At 33.1% G+C, this 18,488-nt stretch overlaps 2 protein-coding genes across 2 annotated transcripts in view; both read right to left on the bottom strand.

Annotated features, from left to right (window-relative positions):
• Positions 1–9,797: 9,797 nt before the first annotated feature.
• On the bottom strand, positions 9,798–12,597 carry LOC132175809 (stemmadenine O-acetyltransferase-like). Its single transcript, XM_059587867.1, has 3 exons — positions 12,223–12,597; positions 10,654–11,026; positions 9,798–10,522 (listed from the first exon to the last, which is right to left on the bottom strand). The coding sequence occupies exons 1-3, from the start codon at positions 12,574–12,576 to the stop codon at positions 9,942–9,944; spliced, it is 1,308 nt and encodes a 435-aa protein (XP_059443850.1). The 5' UTR covers positions 12,577–12,597; the 3' UTR covers positions 9,798–9,941.
• Positions 12,598–18,077: 5,480 nt separating this feature from the next.
• LOC132173507 (nucleoside diphosphate kinase II, chloroplastic-like) overlaps positions 18,078–18,488 on the bottom strand; it is a 3,217-nt gene continuing 2,806 nt past the window's right edge. The window contains exons 5-6 of the mRNA XM_059585023.1: positions 18,300–18,412; positions 18,078–18,165 (exon numbers count right to left, since the gene is read on the bottom strand). Of these exons, the coding sequence (XP_059441006.1) occupies positions 18,078–18,165; positions 18,300–18,412 (201 nt within the window). The remainder of the gene's footprint in view (positions 18,166–18,299; positions 18,413–18,488) is intronic.

The following is an 18,488-nucleotide window of genomic DNA, read 5'->3' as shown; positions in this document are numbered from 1 at the left end:
GACCAAAGAAGCAGTTTACATTTACCTTTTTTAGTCGAGTATCAACGAGTTTCAAAAGATTATTGACAATCTCATGTTTGTTCTTTTTATTAATTCATTTTAGGTTAATCGCTTTCGGAATATGCTACTAATTTTATTATAATATCATTAGAGTATGTTTCATTAGCCTTTTTTAGTTTGAGAAGTATTCAAACTAATAGATAAATAATTTTTCAGGTTTCTGAAAAAACTTAAATTACATCTTGGGTAAGACAAAAACAATTTATGCATTTTTTAAGAAAAAAGATGTTGATTCAAATTTTAGGCACTTTGTATTTTGTATTTTCCTTTACTTTTGTATTAGTGCCTACATGATAACTGATATATAAATTTAGCATATATTTATGAAGTCAGATAAATATGCTTTTTGTGATACATATATTGTGGTATAGTTTCTTCTTCTTTTTTATTGTATTTACCATATTATAATAAAAATATAATATATAAAGAGAACAAAAAAAAATTATTTTTATCATTATATTTTATTATTTTATTAACACCCCTGATAGAATGAATTTTTGGATCCGCCGCTTGCATCAAGCATGAATATGAATATTCATCGGGCAAATTGTGAAAACAGTTGTCTCTTCTTCACCAAATTCTTAAAATAAAAATTTAAGAAGACTTGAAAAGTCTTTAAATGCATATTACAAATTGTTTTCAAACGAAGTCAAACCAATCACGTGCATTTAGTTACAAACAATAAATAAGGAATTTGCACCCATGAATAAATAAACGAAAAGAAAATTTAGTAATGATTATTTCCAACAGAGTACGTTGTTGAACAATTAAAGCAACAAATGATGAAAAAAAAAAATTCTGAACAATTAAACCAACAAAGTATAGATTTACTTTGTATTTCCCTCAAACCGGCAGTGTTCTAATATGTTGCTGCCGCCATCTTCTTGGTATGCTTATCATCTTCAACATCCAGTAATCAATATTCACTCATGGTTAATTGCCGAAGACAATGTTTAAAAGCGTGAGTGTTAACCAAATATCTGAAATTCAAAACACGTTGAAAACAATGTTTTAAAGCATGGAGTCCAATTTACAGTTACAAAATAATTATTTTTTAGGGAAAAATCATCTGCTATATGTAGTAGATTTTTGCATTATTTTTGAGGGAAAATTTGTGCAGAAAATATTCATATAGTCACAGAGAATTTGAGTACCTTCTTTTTAAGAGACAGATTTTTGCAAAAAATATTCATATAGTCATAGAGAATTTGAGTACCTTCTTCTAAGAGAAAGAGAGATATAGTGAATTTTAGGACGTTTGGCTTCGTTGTCGTTCGCCATTGTTGCCTTCTTTTCTCTGATTGATTTCTAGGTTAATCATACTCCTGAGGAAGATATAGATTAATGGTATGTTTGAGGAAGATGTAGAGACATTATGGCAGTCTGAGTCGGATGGAAAGACCTAGAAGTAGCTCAATCGGCTAGGACCACACTTAATGAAGTGGAGGTCACTAGTTCGAATCCCCCTTCCCCCTCTTGTGCGGACATGTCAAAAAAAAAAACTTAAACGTAGGTTTCACACTTAAATTAACACTTGTCAGCAAAATAAAATGCCACTTGTCAAAATTTCAGAGACTCCTGTTTAAAACTCCCCTATTATATATATACGAGCTTGAAACCCGTGCAATGCACGGATCGTTTTTAAAAATGACAGAAAGGAAAAAAGTAATAATAATTAGTGGATGCATAAATGATAGAAAAAAGAAAAAGAAAAAAAAAAGTGATGAAAATTAAAACGTAGGGGTTTTAAAACATATTTATTTTGTTCAATGAATTGTTTTATTTTGTATTCATCAAAACAATGATTTTGCTCACTTTGCTCGGTATATTTTTTGGAATGTTCAGAATTATATGAATTTTATTTATATTGAAATATAATAAGCGTCACGCTAGCAATATCGGAGATTCATGCTAATTTTCTATTAATGTTTTGATAATCAAAATTTAGGTTTTCTTGCTAGTTTTTATGTTAATATACTTATTTAATTTTCAACAACTCTTATGAGAACAAAGATTTTTACATGTTTTAATTTATATTGTTCGCGAAAATTTTTGGTTGAGTTGTTTTTCATTTGAATGTTTTATGGGATTTTTTTTGTTTGTTTGATTGTATGGTTTACTAAACATATTTTGGAAGTAATTTTTCTGCCCCCTTTTTTTTTTTTTTTTTTTTTTTGAAGGAAAATTTTCTGCTTTTAAAAGCAAAACAAATCCAAATTTTATTTGATTGTTGTACAAAAAATGCATTGAACTAAATGTGAGAGGATTTATTTGGTTGTATTAAATGTTGAGAGAAATATTTGGTTTTATTTTGTATTTAAATTATACCTGTGGGAAAAAAAAATTTTAACATGTTTTTAATTTATATGAATTAAAATAAAATTAAGTGTCCTGTATTTTAATTCATTTGAATATTTTATGGATTTTTTTTTTTTTGTGAGTGATAATCTTCTGGTATTGTTTAAAAGAAAACAAAACTTTATTTGATTGTTGTCTAGAAATAGCAACATTTTTTTTTTTTTTTGGAAACACCAAATATGTGGTAATTAAGCAATAAACCTAATGTGAAATGTTTTATTTGATTGCATTAAATGTTGAGTGAAAGATTTTGTTTTATTTTGTATTTTTTTTTTATAAAAAAAAAACAGTATTTTTTTCGAATGTTTAGAAGTATATGTATTTTATTTTTTATTTTTTATTTTTTGAACATTTTGACATTCATCATCAACAAACTTATCTATAGCGTAAAGACTCTTAAAAAAACAAAAGCGTTACGCTCTAAGTACTAAGAGCACGAAATTTTTGCAAACCATATAAATTAAAACATGTAAAAATCTTTCTATTCATAGGAGTAGTTTAAAATTAAATAAGTATATTAACATAAAAAACAGCAAGAAAACCTAAATTTTGATTATCAAAACATTAATAAAAAATTAGCATGAATCTCCGATATTGCTAGCACGACGCCTATTATATTTCAATAGAAATAAAATTCATATAATTCTGAACATTCCAAAAAATATACCAAGCAAAGTGAGCAAAATCATTGTTTTGATGAAAACAAAATAAAACAATTCATTGAACATTTAACGCAATGAAATAAATCGTTGCACATATTGTTCAATACTTAATTATTATATTTTTGGTGTTTCAAAAGAGTTTATGTTTTTCTTTCTGCATAACAATGAAATTAATTTTGGCAATCTTTTACTTAATAGTAAAAAAGACACTTCCAAAAACTGCCTTAAATTTTGATTAAATCACAAAAAAAAAAAAAAAAACTCATAAAACATTCAAATCATGAACAATTCAACAAAAAATTTTTACAAACAAAACATAAACATATTCAAATCTCCTTCCAAACATAGATCGGAAACATGTTAAAATGAAAGAAGTTTAAAAAAAAATAGCAAGAAGAAAATCTTGATTTTGATTATCAACGCGTTAATAAAAAATTAGCATAAATCTTCGATATTATTATTAGTGTGATACCTATTATATTTCAATAGAAATAACATTCATATAAGACTAAACATTCTAAAAAATATAGAGATCAAAGTGAACAAAATATCTATAGTAATCTTTTGAGTGTTCCAAAAGAGTTGTGTTCGATTGAAGAACAACTCAACCATAAAACAATCAAATGAAGAACTTAACCAATAATTTTCACAAACAAAGCATAAACATATTCAAATCTCCACACAAACATAAAGCAAAGCATGGCACGTACAAATAAACTTTCTCAAAAAACAAACATAAAGATAATCAAATAAATTTATGCTCTCCTTTCACAAACAAAAGAGAAACAAATTTATATTTCCACCAAAACGTAGATTCAGATCGAGAAATAAACATAAAGATAATGAAATAAATTTATGCTCTCCTTTCACAAACAAAAGAGAAATAAATTTATATTTCCACCAAAACGTAGATTCAGATCGAGAAATAAACATAAAGATAATGAAATAAATTTATGTTTCTTTTGCTTTTAAAAGAAGAAAAAAGCACTTCAAAAACATGTCTGAAAATTGGAGTAGATCAAACAAACAAAACAAAAAATCTCCATAATACATTCAAAGTGGTTAAAAAAAAACAAAACAAAACAAAAGTATTTACTTGAATGTTGTTGCTAGTGACTATTAAAGAAGGAAGCACCATAAATTTTGTCCTATGTTTTGCCTTCAAGAGCAGACTCATGGACTTAAAAGGCTCTGGCATGCACCCTTTTTAAATGTAAAAAGAGAGAGGTAGAAATCAAAGAGAATTTAATGATAGATTTAATTTGACCTTTTTTTTTTTCTTTCTTTCTATTTAACGTATTAGGCATATTAAACTCATTGTATTCCTAACATGAATTAATTTAGTTAATTTAATGGCCTTAGAGGACCGGTTTTTAACTTAAAGGACCGGTTTAATGTTTAAAAATTAAATAACCATAATTATCTTACATTAATTATAGTAACTTAATAATGAAATTCATATAAGGAAACGTTTTGAAATAAACTCTCCGGTTTAATGTTTAAAAATTTAATAACCATAATTATCTTACATTAATTATAGTCACTTAATAATGAAATTCATATAAGGAAACGTTTTGAAATAAACTCTTGGAATAATGAAACCGCCTAAACCTAAACGGAAAACTATTAAACCATATTAAAAAATAGGAGAAACACTAAACGGTTAATAGAAAGAGTTAAGAAGACACTTAAAAAATTAAAAAATTTAAAACCGGTTATGCTTTTAAAAAGTATGAGTTCAAAACACGTGTCGCAATTCTAGGTTCTCTCTGAGCCAAAACTCGGCTTTTATATATATATATGATTAGATTAGATTAGAACCTAACCAAAAAAACCCACCAGTAAATATTATCAAGAACCCATACAAAATTATCAAAAAAAAAAAAAAAAAAAATCCATAGCATGGCAGTAACTTCCTCACTTGATTCTTTGATACACCTCTGTTTCAAACAAAACCCACCAAAAATTGTGTCAAAAACCTATACAAAACCCATCAGAAAAATCAAGCACATAAATAAATACAAAAAAAAAAAAATCAATATATATATATATATATATATATTTTAATGAATCCTTACCTCTTTGATACACTTGTTTCAAACAAAACCCACCAAAAAAATTGACAAAAACTCATACAAAACCCATAAGAAAAATCAAGCAAAAAAATAAACATTACAAAAAAAAAAAAAAAAAATCATTTTTTTTTTAATTTTTTTTTTTTTTTATGAATCCTTACCTCATTGATACTCATGTTTCTCTTTCTCTCGCTTCATCTCTCTCTCCATCACGTTCTGTTTTGAGTGAAACTAAGGAAAGAGAAAAAAGAAGATAAGAGGGGAGGCTGTCGGCAGTGAAGAAGAAAGAGAGAAAGAAAAAGGAAGGAAAGAAAGTAAGTGGTTAGGTAGGGTCAAAATGATATTTTAATATCAAATCATTTCGGATGCATAGGTAGATAGGCTTTTTTTAAGTATAAGGATATTTGTTTTTCTGGGTTAATTAGTCTTATTTTACCATGGGCTTATTATATTAGGGCCTTATTAAATTGAGGCATTTTTTAAATTACTTACTTATCATGATTAGAGGCCTTAAGTTTTTGTTAAAAAAATAAAGTTTAGGCCTAATTAAAAAAAAAGGCCTTAAATTACAAAAAAAAAAAAAAAAAAATTATTGAAAAAATTTTTGGGCAATTTTTTTTCTTATTATTCCGGGCCCATAGGCGAGCGCCTCACTCGCCTAGTGGCTTGATACTCATGAATCACAAATATTCTCTTAAAACTGACAACTTAATTGGGGTTGTATATGTATATTTTGGTGATCTATAAAAAGTTAATTTTGTGTTCTCCAATTACATGAAGTTTACTTTCTAGAGTTTACTTTTGAATTTAAGTCTGAGAATATATATCAAATTAACATTAAAAAGAAAATTAAAGAGAATAAAAGAAATGAAAATGCTTTGTACGTGGTAGGCATGATGTGAAATCAACTTAATTGTACTATTTTACTTATAATCACTCATTGGCTGGTGAATTATATAACACTGGCGTGCATGACCAGTGTTATATATATATATATATATATATATATATATATATATATATATATATTTGACTGTTTATATAATATTTTAATTATATTTTATAATCAAACAACACTGGTGTGCATAACTGTTCATGCACGCCAGTGTTATACAAATCACTGCTCATCACTCATTTGAAAGTATTTTGTCCAACTACAATAGATTGGCTAATTCCAAATTGGGGAATTTCCATTGTCATTGTGAGGTTGATTTTGGGGGAGGTGAAATATTACAACTAGCACTTGGAACTTGGAAATATTACAACTAATCTTTTTTTTTTTTTTTGGTTCTTTTTTTATTAGTGAAAAGTCAATTATATATTCGACTAGATTATATATATGAATGTTAAGATATTAACGCATGCTAGATCTGCAAGAAATAGTGTCAAACTTTCTAGTCCCGGCCGGGTCAAATTGATCACATTGAACATGAAACTTTCAAGATTGATGGTGTAGAGGTTCATGCTATACCATTACTTGATGATGGGGGACCTCATGATGCATATATGTAAAGCATATATGCATCAAAAGGGATAGCTCTAATTAAACTTGATAATGTATGTGAAAATGCTTAGTCCAATATTTGAGATGGATTGAACATCCTGCCTATTCTCCCCTTTTAAGGTGGCAACTAAGTACACCACATCGGCATCACCTCTTAATGGTTTCACCACTTCCTCCAAATTACCCTTATCAAGCTTATGCCAATAGATCGAATAAATCATTTAGATATCCTAGATCTCCTCCCACACTAAAAGAAAGTTCACATCATAGTCTTTAATCTCATCCGGTCCTTTTTACCCCCAATATAAGCAAATGGATTATATATGTTGAACAAATCCACCATGGTGAACAATCATGTGCACCAACATATTTGTATTACAATTATATCATCAATAATTGGATAAATTGTTGAATCGAGCATTTGATCATCTCATCTAAAATCTAATTGGTGTCCAGTAAGGGAAGCCAGATCTTTTATGGCATTTGAAATCGCACCGCACAAGGCATGTTCTAAGAGCCATCCAAGTAAGCAGATTGAGTGGCATTGTTGAACCTCAACAATCCCTCCCTCAACATGACATTCCCGCGACTTGAACCCATGACCTTGGCTCTGATACCATTTGTTGGATCGAGCTTTTGACCATCTTATCTAAAAACCAATTGGTGTCTAGTGAAAGAAGCCAAATCCTTTTATGGCATTCGAAATCGCACCCCGCAAGGCATGTTCTAAGAGCCGTCCAAGTGAACAAAGTGGCATTGTTGAAACTCAACATAAACAAACCAAGCCCACAAATAATTCCAACAAACAAAGCCAAAGTTACCATATTTTTCATTTTACATTTCCAACTTGCATGAAATATATGTACACTTAGCTTAGGAGTTTTTTTACATAAAAAAATTAGGTGTAACTTGCAAAATATATATTAACACACACAGCACGTGAGGTGAGGGACAGACAGCCATCCGTTTCATTGGACACATGTTATTCTTTGTATCCTATTATGAAACATGTGTGTCCTAATTTTAATGGGTGTAATTCTAACTAAGTGGATATTATTTTCTAAAAAACCAAAAAAGAAATTGTCCCTTTCATAAAATAATATCTATCTAAGACCTGAAGAACATAGAAAGAACACCAAAAAAACACTTAGTAAAGACACCCCAAGACGACATTACTTTTGGTGCATTGCCCTGCCCAAACAGATCAAGGGATTGAGAGATGGAGAAGTGAGAAACTTAACAGGAAGAATGACGGCAGGACGGTACTTTATTAGTTGAAGGAAGTAGAAGAGGATGGTGATGCCGCTGAGGTTGAGGCAAAGGAGGGCAACGGTCTTAATTAATGGTGGCAAGGCCAAGCCACCCCCTATTTTTTTTCCTTTTTTTTTTTTTTTTTAAAAAAAAAAATGTTTTTCCTTTCTTTTTTTTTCAAATTTTTAAGATTATTTTTGTTTTATTGAAAAAATTTATAGACATTTTTGCATTTTTGCTAATCTTGGAGGAACATTGACAATTTTGTATAGTTTAGAATGGAACATTATCGTAATCCAATAGGAGACATTGTCATCAATTAAGAAGTAATTTAAGAGAGGCGAAGACTTTAATTTTCCTACCTTTTACTATATATAATTCACTTACAAATTGATGTGACAGTTCATATGACACTAGATGACATAGCAATGTCATGTGCACTTCCAAGTCAATTTGTAAGTCTCTCTGTTACTTAATTACTGTATCAGTTACCAAGAGTAATGCTAAAAACCGTCTTCTTATCCTCTCAAATTAAGTTGGCCAGTGTGATTTTTAAAATTAACATTTGGATAAAAAAAAAAGGGTGTTTAACATTACTCCAAAACACTAATAAAGTTAAATTTAATTTATAATTAACGAAGCTATTTGATCTGTAAAGGATAAATGTATGTAGAAATAGTTCCCATTCCCCACAACTCCCATCACTGACATGGGTGAGAAGATGAAGAAGTTGGTTTACGCATGAGATGTGAAAGAAGTATCCAGGGCTGACGTCATTGTAAAACAACCGACAATCTTTGATCAGCCAAATCGAACTAATCCTGAACCACCTCCAAGTCCTCGAAGGGCCCATAGCGACCACGACTGCGGTCACAGACGAAGGTAGAAATTTAGTGTAGGACATGTCCCTGCGGTGTGGGAGTAAATGTCGTCATTTCAGCATCAGCCATTTAATAAAAGTGTTTGTATAAGAAAACCTATTAATCTTCGTTACCTTGAGCAAGCATTTGTTCTAGGCTTCTAGCTCCCGGCCGGCCAGCTGACATGTCTAATGCCACATGAGAAATGCTATATATGACTTAATATTTTTCTCTATTTTATTTTACAAATCAACCATTAGATTTGTGGACTTATGTAAAATCTGTCGATCAATGATAGACCCCACAAATCTAATTATTGATCTATTGAATTTGTTGAAGGATATGTGTTAAATATAAGAACTTATTAACCCTTAACATTTCTCTTTATTTTATGGTAAAAATTAGATTATCACTAGATCTGAGTAAAAAACAAATGCTAAAAATTACATCATCATCGCACTTTAATTTGGTGACATTGGGATAACGTGGCGGTGCCATTTATGTTGAAAACAATAACTGAATAATATGATTGTAATCAGCCCATCTGAACTATGGGTTTAGTATTCTATTTAAAGAATAATTACAAACAAACTGACCCAAAATATATGGCTTGTTATACCAGAAAATAATCTCTTGATTTGTTGAGATATTATCTAAAACTTAAATAACAAGCATTTGAATTTGAATCTTCAAATATCTTATCTTCAAAAGATTTAAGTTTGAATTCTGGATTGAGTTGTTGTGAAGCTTCTTTATTTCCAATACCATTAGCTGCCCACGTCCGGACAATATAGAATTTTATAAAATTTTATTTAGTAGTTGTGGTTACTCTTTGTTTGAGGACCAGATTCTTAAAACCCAATAATAACTAATGGATATATAGATGACCACGTACACTTGTATGCAAATTAAGGCGAACTTGGAGATGAATGATAGATCTAATCATCGATCATATCATCCTTCTTATTTTCACATACATATAATAAGAGCAAAAAGGATGACCACGTTACACGTACACCTGTATGCAAAGGCAAACTTGGAGATGCATGATAGATCTGATGATGATCATCATCATACATCATCCTTCTTATTTTCACATACATATAATAAGACCAAAAAAAAAATTAACAAGCACAAGTAGTCCAGATTGAGTAGCGAGGTAGGTGAAAAATCATTCCACAGCAGCCGATGTAGCAAATGAGAGCAGCTCCAGATCATGTTGAAACATGGCCATGTCTTCTTCCGTCATGTTTACCCATGTCTCGATTCCATCACCATCTTTAGTACTCATCATCACCACCACATTCTTCGATGGCCTGCTGGGACTACACACCCACGTGGGCTTCCCCCACCCAAAATCTGCTTCATAGACTGGAAACCTGCACCAACTAGTAAAGTTACAGAATTCTATCTCACCATTTGACTGCTTTTCATGATCATTCTTCATCCAATCCAAACGCCCATCTCGGAGTTTCTTCACATAATCATCATTGACTTCCATGATTGCATTCCTAACCTGCCTCAATAGAGAAGGATAATCCTTCTCAGCCTCAGCAGGTGATGCTGTCATCGCAACCGACCACAGATTCCCAATGGAATGTTCTGGAAGTTTTGGAACCATCCTCTCGCGCAAGTTCACTGTATAAAGTACTCCAAAAATCTTTGTTTTTTTCGCCAGATTTGCACGAGCTATCGCCATGAAACGACTCCATATGAATGTTGACACGGCCTCCACACGCGATGGGCCCCTTTCTGTTATAATATAAATTAAATTAATGATTAAATCTATTTATTCTTATCAACTTAAATTTTATAGATAAGTTTCACATTTTAATTAAATATTAAAAGAGAATAGTAGAATATAAATTAAAGTGTGATTTAACCTCCGGGGCCGAATGCAACAGAGGCTTCTTTTTTAAGGGAATCTATGCTCGATTTTTCGAACACAAATCTTCTAGCCACGATCTTCTCTTCAAGCATTGATTGACCCATCATGAACCCAGATATCTCTCTTGGAGGAAAATGGATGGCTGCATCAAAACTAGGGTTTATAATTTCAGTCGCCCCACGGGACATGCCAGCCCATGCATTAACAATTGCTACAACCGATGTTCCATCAACAATCCTGTGTGAAAAGATCACGCCAATGGCTACTCCACCACATTCAAATATGTTATATTGGATAGCTAGGAGAACTTTCTTTCCAAGCTCAGTGAAATTACTATAGGGGTCAAACGGGAGCAATGGGTTCAGTACCTATTACAATATAAATTAAATGATTAAATTTAGGAAAAACTTCAATTTGCCCCCCTAAACTTCCAGCCAATTTGACAAAGCACCCCTCAACTTTTAAATCTCTCGCTTTGGACCCCTATGTTAGTTTTAAATATTAAAGTCAAACAGTTTGACTTTTTTATACCCATTATACCCTCACCCCAAAACTACACCGTTTTGAGCCCTAAAACTACAACACCCACCCAGCCCAAAACGACGTCGTTTTAGGCATTAATTTTTATTTTTATTTTTATTTTTTATTTTTTATTTTTTATTTTTTTAAAAAGAAGCAAATATTAAAAAATAAAAAATAAAAAGAAGACCAAAATCACCCCCTGGCCGGTTTGAGGGTGGTCGAACCATCTCCATGGCCAAGGGGGTGCTCCGGCCACCCACAAAAGCCCAAAAAAATTTGCACGGGAGAATGGGTTTGGGCTTTTGGGGGTGGCCGAACCACCCCCAGGGCTTAAGGGGTGTGACCACCATATGACTGCGATGAAGGAATGGCTGGCTTTCCCATTACAGGGGTGGCAGAGCCTGAAACACAGATCCCCTTTTTTTTGGCCTTTTGGGGTGGCGGGACCACCCAGACTAGCCGAGGGTAGGATTTGGAACCACCGATTTTGGTCTTTTTTTTATAAAAAAAAAATTTGCTTTTTTTTTTAAAAAAAAATATATATATAATGCTCAAAACGACGTCGTTTTGGGCTGGGTGATGATGTAGTTTTGAAGCCCAAAACGGTGTAGTTTTGGTTGAGGGTATGATGGGCACAAAATGTCAAACCGTTTAAGTTTAACGGTGAAAACTAACAGAGAGGAGAAAAATGATAGAAATTGAAAGTTCAGGGGGTAAAGTGAGAGAGTTTGAAGTTCAAGGGGTGTTTGTCAAATTGGCAAGAAGTTCGGGGGGGCAAACTGAAGTTTCCCCTTAAATTTATTATTTTATATCAGCTTAAGTGTATAGGACAAATGATGATGTAACATGGTAATATCATAGTAGAGGTTCTAAGTTCGAACCATATTTTCGTCATTCACTTACTATTTCAGTTAAATAGTTTAAGTGTTGGACATCACTTATTAAAGGGGAGTATTAAATATCAAACTATAAATTAAATAATTAAATTAACTACTTTCTATCAGCTAAAACTTTTGAGATAAAATGTAGTTTAACAATATACCTTTTCATTGGGTTTCTCTACTACTTCTGATAGCTTGCATGAGGCTCGAGCTTGAATATAGTCGACACCCTTGTCGTTACAGTTGATGGAGAGATCTTCATACATAAGTGTTCCAGCCAAGGGATAGAAACTAGTTAGGGTTTCAGCTAACGACTTTTTTAGTGAAGAAGATCTTTCGAACTCATCATGACCATTTAGGTTGTCTTGCTTAGAATCATAGAAGAAAATGACTGAAGTATAGAAAGGTGGTGCAATTTGGTCTAAGAAGGAAAGCTTGAAGTTCCTAAGGTGATGAGGTGTTGGAGATGATGGCTTAACAATCTCCCTGGAGACAACCTCAACATTCATAGCCATTTTGCTTTATACAAAGATACGCAAATGTTTATGCTTCTGATGTGCAAGAGCATGCATGTGATGTGAAGCCTTTATATAGATGAGGAAGGACACTTAAGTCAAAAGTTTACTGATTATTTTATAGTGAGTATATTTATTATTCTATGCACCTTGATACTCATGAATCAAAAATATTCTCTTAAAACTTGTTGGAAGTGCAAATAATGCCTTATTAGACTTTATGATTTTTAGTTTTAGCTCTTGAGTGTTAGCCACCTTTGTGAATTTTGTAACCATACTATTAAGTGCTATAATTGTTAGACCAACTTTTATTGACTTTTAGTAAGCAAGTTAGGCACATCTATTTTAGGCTTTAATATGTAGCAACTTAATGAGTTGTTTTATTGACTTTTAGTAAGCAAGTTAGGCACATCTATTTTAGGCTTTAATATGTACCAACTTAATGAGTTGTTTTATTGACTTTTGTAAGTTAATAATGTATGTGTTCACATGTAAGAAATCCTTATATAAGGATATTATATATGTTAGATTAAGTAAGCAATTAACAAGAAGAAGCAAGTGGGAAGCTTGATATTTTCTCTTCAATATTAAAGTATTGTAATTCAATCTTGTCTTTTGTTCTTTCTATTCTTTTTGAGTGTCCGTGTATTTGGGTATTAGTTTGTAAATTTATTCCTAACAAATTGGTATCAGAGCTAGTTTATTCCTAGCATTGCAGTCATGGCCTCAAATATGGTGCAAATCCAAGTTCCTCAGTTGAAAAGGAAAATTATGAAAAATGGTGCATCCAATTCAAAGCATTGTTTGGATGACAAGATCTCTGGGAGATTGTCAGTTGTTGTGCTAAATACTATCTAAATTAATAGATAATATTTGGTACGTTTTACTCGCAGTGCACAAGATCAAACGATAGTGTAGTGCAGCAAGTACGAGATCGATCCCACGAGGATTGTTGATTTTTATTTAGAATTGATTAAAAATATCAAGTTGTCACTAAATTGATATTATGAAAAAGAAATAAAAAGATATAAAGATAAATGAAATGGTAAATGTAGAGCTTTGATATCCACTACTAATCATACTTAGATAATATAACAATATGCCAATGATCCAATCATATAATGAGTACTTAATGTTTGCCAACCTAAGGGTATGGGTGTCTACTTTTAAGCTATTGATTTTCCTAATCAACGAATTAAGCATGGGTGTCTACTTTAATTCTTTTCTGTCTTAAAGGATTTAGCATGAGTGTCTACTAAGTTGTTATTTAAGAAAGCATAAATCTATGAAAATCGACAAACACATGAGGCCTAGGGCATGGATGTCTACTCCCGGTTCCCCATGTTGATTAACCTAAGAACCCGGTGTGAATTTCTTTTGTTACTCTTATTAAACTCAGGACTCGATCATCCAAATTGATTTAATTAACTAATCCATACCACATGCATATAATGGACAATCACATACATATGAGGAATTCAAGAAAACAGGAATTAATCAAGTTAAGCAACACAATATGATTATCACAAAGGCGCCAATATTGAAATATTAAATAAACATAATTAGGGCTTCAATCTAGCCATCCTTAAGAGTTAGTTACACATAATTAGAATAAAACTAAAAATAAAAGGGAAAGAAAGAACCGAAAACCGTTCCTAGAAGTAGCCTCCAATTCCTCTCCTCAAAGTTGTCTCCTTGAAATTGTGTATTAAATTGTGAGGCTTAGAGGTCTATCTATAGGGCTTAGGAGAGTCCTAGAAGCCCTAGTAATTTTAGAAAATTCGGAGATTTAAGTTCTAGTCCAATTAGGATAAAGAAACCTAAGTCCAAATCGGAATAGGATTCGTCCAAAATTGCGTTCCTATCTTGCGGGGTGATTTTGGCATAGCGGCAGTCCGAATTAGAAAAATTCTATTTCATAATGATTTGTATAATTTTGAGTTAGCTTTCCAATGCCACTTGAAGAACCTCAATTGGATATCTGAACTGAAAGTTATGATCAAAATACTGAGACATATGCAGAATCCAAATTGAAATCAAATCCGATTTTGACTCCAATTTGAGAAATTCCAATTTAATGATTTTCTTTATTTGATTAAACTTAACCACATCATATAGGTCCTCTATTATGATTGGTTAAGCTTAACCATATCTTCTAGGTATTCCCAATTTGCCCTTTAAGCCTGGAAGGTTTTCGGAAACGCTTTCTTTTCTTCCATTACCTGCAAAAACACAGAAAGGAAATAAAATAGTACAACATAACAAGACTAAAAAATTAACAAGTGTAAATTAAGGGCTAAAATATGAATATTTTAGCACTTATCATCAATACCGGGTTCGTTGAGCCCACTCCGGAGCAAGAAGCCATCCACACTGCAGATCAAAAAGTCACTCTCAAAGACCAAAGAAAGAAGGACAAGAAGGCGTTGTATCTTCTTTATCAAGGATTTGATGATTCAACATTTGAGAAGGTCGCTGAAGCGGCAACGAGCAAAGTAGCATGGGACACCTTGAATACATTTTTCAAAGGTGTTGACTGAGTGAAGAAAATTCGCCTTCAATCATTAAGGGCTGAATTTGAATCTGCCCATATGAATGAAGGAGAAAATGTCTTTGATTATTATTCTCGATTACTTGTAATCGTGAATGAAATGAAGAGAAATGGCGAAAAACTTGAAGATGTTTGTGTCATGGAAAAGATACTTCGATCCCTCACACCCAAATTTGAGCACGTGGTGACGGCAATTGAGGAATCAAAAGACTTGGAGACCGTAAGTGCAGAGGAGCTGTTGGGATCTCTCCGAGTTCATGAACAACGCATTCTGAAGAATGCAAGCGCCACATCTCTTAAGCAAGCTACAAACCAAAGGGAGGATGTAGACAATAGAATCTAAGACGTGGTGGTGCCAACTATCGTGGTCGAGGTCGAGGTTGAGGACGCGGTAATACAAATGATCGTGGTCCATCTCAAGAATGGAGAAATTTTCCTAACCGAAGAAAGCAAAATGTCCAATGTTACAAATCCGGAAAATACAGACATTATGCCTCAGAATGTTCGTACAAGAATGATGGTCATGTCAACCTTGCTGAAGCATCAAGCAGTGAGAGTAAGAATTCTACTCTCTTATTGGCACACAATGATTCTAGTGGTCAACATGATATTTGGTACCTTGACTCTGGTGCAAGCAATCATATGTGTGAAAGAAAATAAACTTTTGTTGAACTCAAAGAAGGAGTTTACGGAAACGTGAGCCTTGGAGATTCCTCAAAACTTGCAGTTGAAGGAAGAGGAAAAGTCCGGATCTTCAAGAAAAATGGCAAGGAAGAATTCATCTCTGATGTTTACTATGTCCCAAGTATGAAGAACAATATCCTAAGTATTGGCCAGCTTCTCCAGATGGGATATATTGTACACATGGAGAATAATGTTCTCACTCTAAGAGATACAAGTGGAAGGCTCATTGCACGTGTTCAAATGACCAAGAACCATATGTTTCCTTTGAACTTGAATACGAAGATCGAGAAATGCCTCGTTGGACTTATTAAAAATGAGTCGAGGCGGTCCCATTTACGCTTTGGTCATCTTCACTTTAATGGCCTGAAGCTATTATCCTCTGGTAGAATGGTGCATGGTCTACTACAAATTGATTCAGCAAACCATGTCTGTGAAGGATGTGTACTTAGTAAGCAGTCACGACTCTGTTTTCCAAGTGGTACGGCATGAAGGGCGAAAGCACCACTGCAGTTGGTGCACATTGATATTTATGGGCCATTGGATCCCATATCATTTGGAGGTAACAAGTACTTCATTACCTTCATAGATGATTTCAGCAGAAAATCATGGGTTTATTTTCTCAAGGAGAAATCTTCAGCCTTAGTTGCTTTCAAGAAATTTAAGGCGCTCGCCGAAGCGGAGAGTAATTACAAGCTTGTAGCCGTTAGATCTGATCGAGGGGGTGAGTACACTTCAAATGCATTTCAAGATTTTTGTAAAGAGAATGGAATCAGACATCAACTCACTGCAGCCTATACCCTACAACAAATGGGATAGCGGAAAGGAAGAATCGCACTATCCTTGACATGACGAGATCCATGCTAAAAGAGAAAGGATTGCTGAATCAATTGTGGGCGGAAGCTGTAGCATGCTAGGTGTATTTGCTGAACCGGTGCCCAACAAAGAGTGTCAAGAACATGACACCTCAAAAAGCATGGAGTGGATACAAACCTAGTGTTGCACATCTTTGAATTTTTGGGTGTGTTGTATATGCTCAAGTTCCTGAAGCAAAAAAAAAAAAAAAAAGGAAGCTTGATGATCGAGGTGAAAAGTGTATTTTTGTTGGTTACAGTGATGAGTCAAAGGCATACAAGCTCTATAACCCACTAACAACTAAAGTAGTGGTTAGTAGAGATGTTGTCTTCAGTGAAGAATAATCATGGAATTGGAGCAATAAAGAAGAGAACAAAGAAAATGCTGTCTCAGATGAATTTGAAGAGCAAACGCCAGTTGTGACACCGTCTGCCCCACCAACATCTCCTCAACCTATTTCACCCTCTTCAATACACAGAAGTCCAACATCTGGTTCTTCATCTTCCAGTGACAATTGTAACAGAAGAATTCAAACTCCTATCAAGATGGGAAGTCTCAAGGATGTCTATGAACGTTCAGAAGAAGAAGAAACAAATCTTTTTTGTTTCTATGCAGATCATGAGCCTCTAACCTTTTAAGAAGATGTGGAAGAAGACTATTGGAGATCAGCAATGGAAGAAGAAATCCATGCAATTCAGAAGAATGACACATGGGAGTTATCGACACTCCCACCAAAGAAGAAGACAATTGGTGTCAAATGGGTGTACAAGATCAAGCGAACTGCAGATGGCAGTGTTGATCAATACAAGGCAAGACTAGTAGCTAAAGGCTACTTACAGAAGTATGGAATTGACTATGAAGAAGTCTTTGCGCCAGTTGCTCGACTTGACACAGTGAGATTATTGATCTCACTTGCAGCCCATCATAGTTGGAAGATATACCAACTGGATGTCAAATCAGCTTTCCTCAATGGAGTACTTGAGGAAGAAGTGTACGTGGAACAACCAGAAGGTTTTATTTCACAAGGAGAAGAAGATAAGGTGTATCGTTTGAAGAAGGTTTTGTATGGCCTAAAGCAAGCACCACGAGCTTGGAATGCTCGTATTGATGATTATCTTCAACAAAATGAATTTATCAAATGTCCATATGAGCACTCTGTCTACATGAAGATTGACGACAGAGGAGAATTTATGATACTTTGTCTGTATGTGGATGATCTGTTTTTCCCTGGTAGTAATGAAAAGATGTTTGCAGAGTTTAAGCAGTCCATGTTCAAAGAGTTTGAAATGATTGGCAATGGACTGATGCCCACACATACATCACATACATCTATATGTGCATGTCTGTAGCCTTCTAGTTATCTGATTTATTATAGTTTTTGACCATAATGTACATCTTAATTAGGATTAAAAACTCAAGGAAAGATCAATTTTAACCATAAGATGATATTACCTATTTCACGCTTGCCATTCTCGGGGCTATCACTCCCATGAATCACATTCCTACCAAAAGAAATTCAACATAAGACCTTGTTTGTAGACAAGTAATTTGCTATCAAGAAAATAAACAATTTTTTCCATCCCACTGGGGTTAAATTACACAAACTACTTAAACACCATAGATAAAAGGCACTAACCTTCCTGTTTGAACAGCAAGGTCCCCTCTTATTGTGCCAGGGTTAGCTTGAAGAGGATCTGTAGACCCTATAAGCTTACGTGCCGACGAAACAACACCAACACCCTCCCAAGCCTTCAAAAATAACATCATAATCATTTTTATTTTTTTTTGGCAACAGCTTAATACTTGCAAATATCTCATACTCATT

This window comes from Corylus avellana, chromosome ca3 (assembly GCF_901000735.1).
Source record: "Corylus avellana chromosome ca3, CavTom2PMs-1.0".
NCBI classification, from domain to species: Eukaryota; Viridiplantae; Streptophyta; class Magnoliopsida; order Fagales; family Betulaceae; genus Corylus; species Corylus avellana.
The sequence above is the reverse complement of the archived record's forward strand: the minus strand, read 5'-3'. Positions and strand labels throughout refer to the sequence as shown.

Bases quoted from the DNA above. Each gene is read 5' to 3' on its own strand.
- LOC132175809 (XM_059587867.1), bottom strand. From the start codon at position 12,576: ATGGCTATGAATGTTGAGGTTGTCTCCAGGGAGATTGTTAAGCCATCA. The intron at 11,027-12,222 runs GTATATTGTTAA...ATATTGTAATAG, and splicing joins TAGAGAAACCCAATGAAAAG to GTACTGAACCCATTGCTCCC. The intron at 10,523-10,653 runs GTTAAATCACAC...ATATTATAACAG, and splicing joins TGTTGCATTCGGCCCCGGAG to AAAGGGGCCCATCGCGTGTG.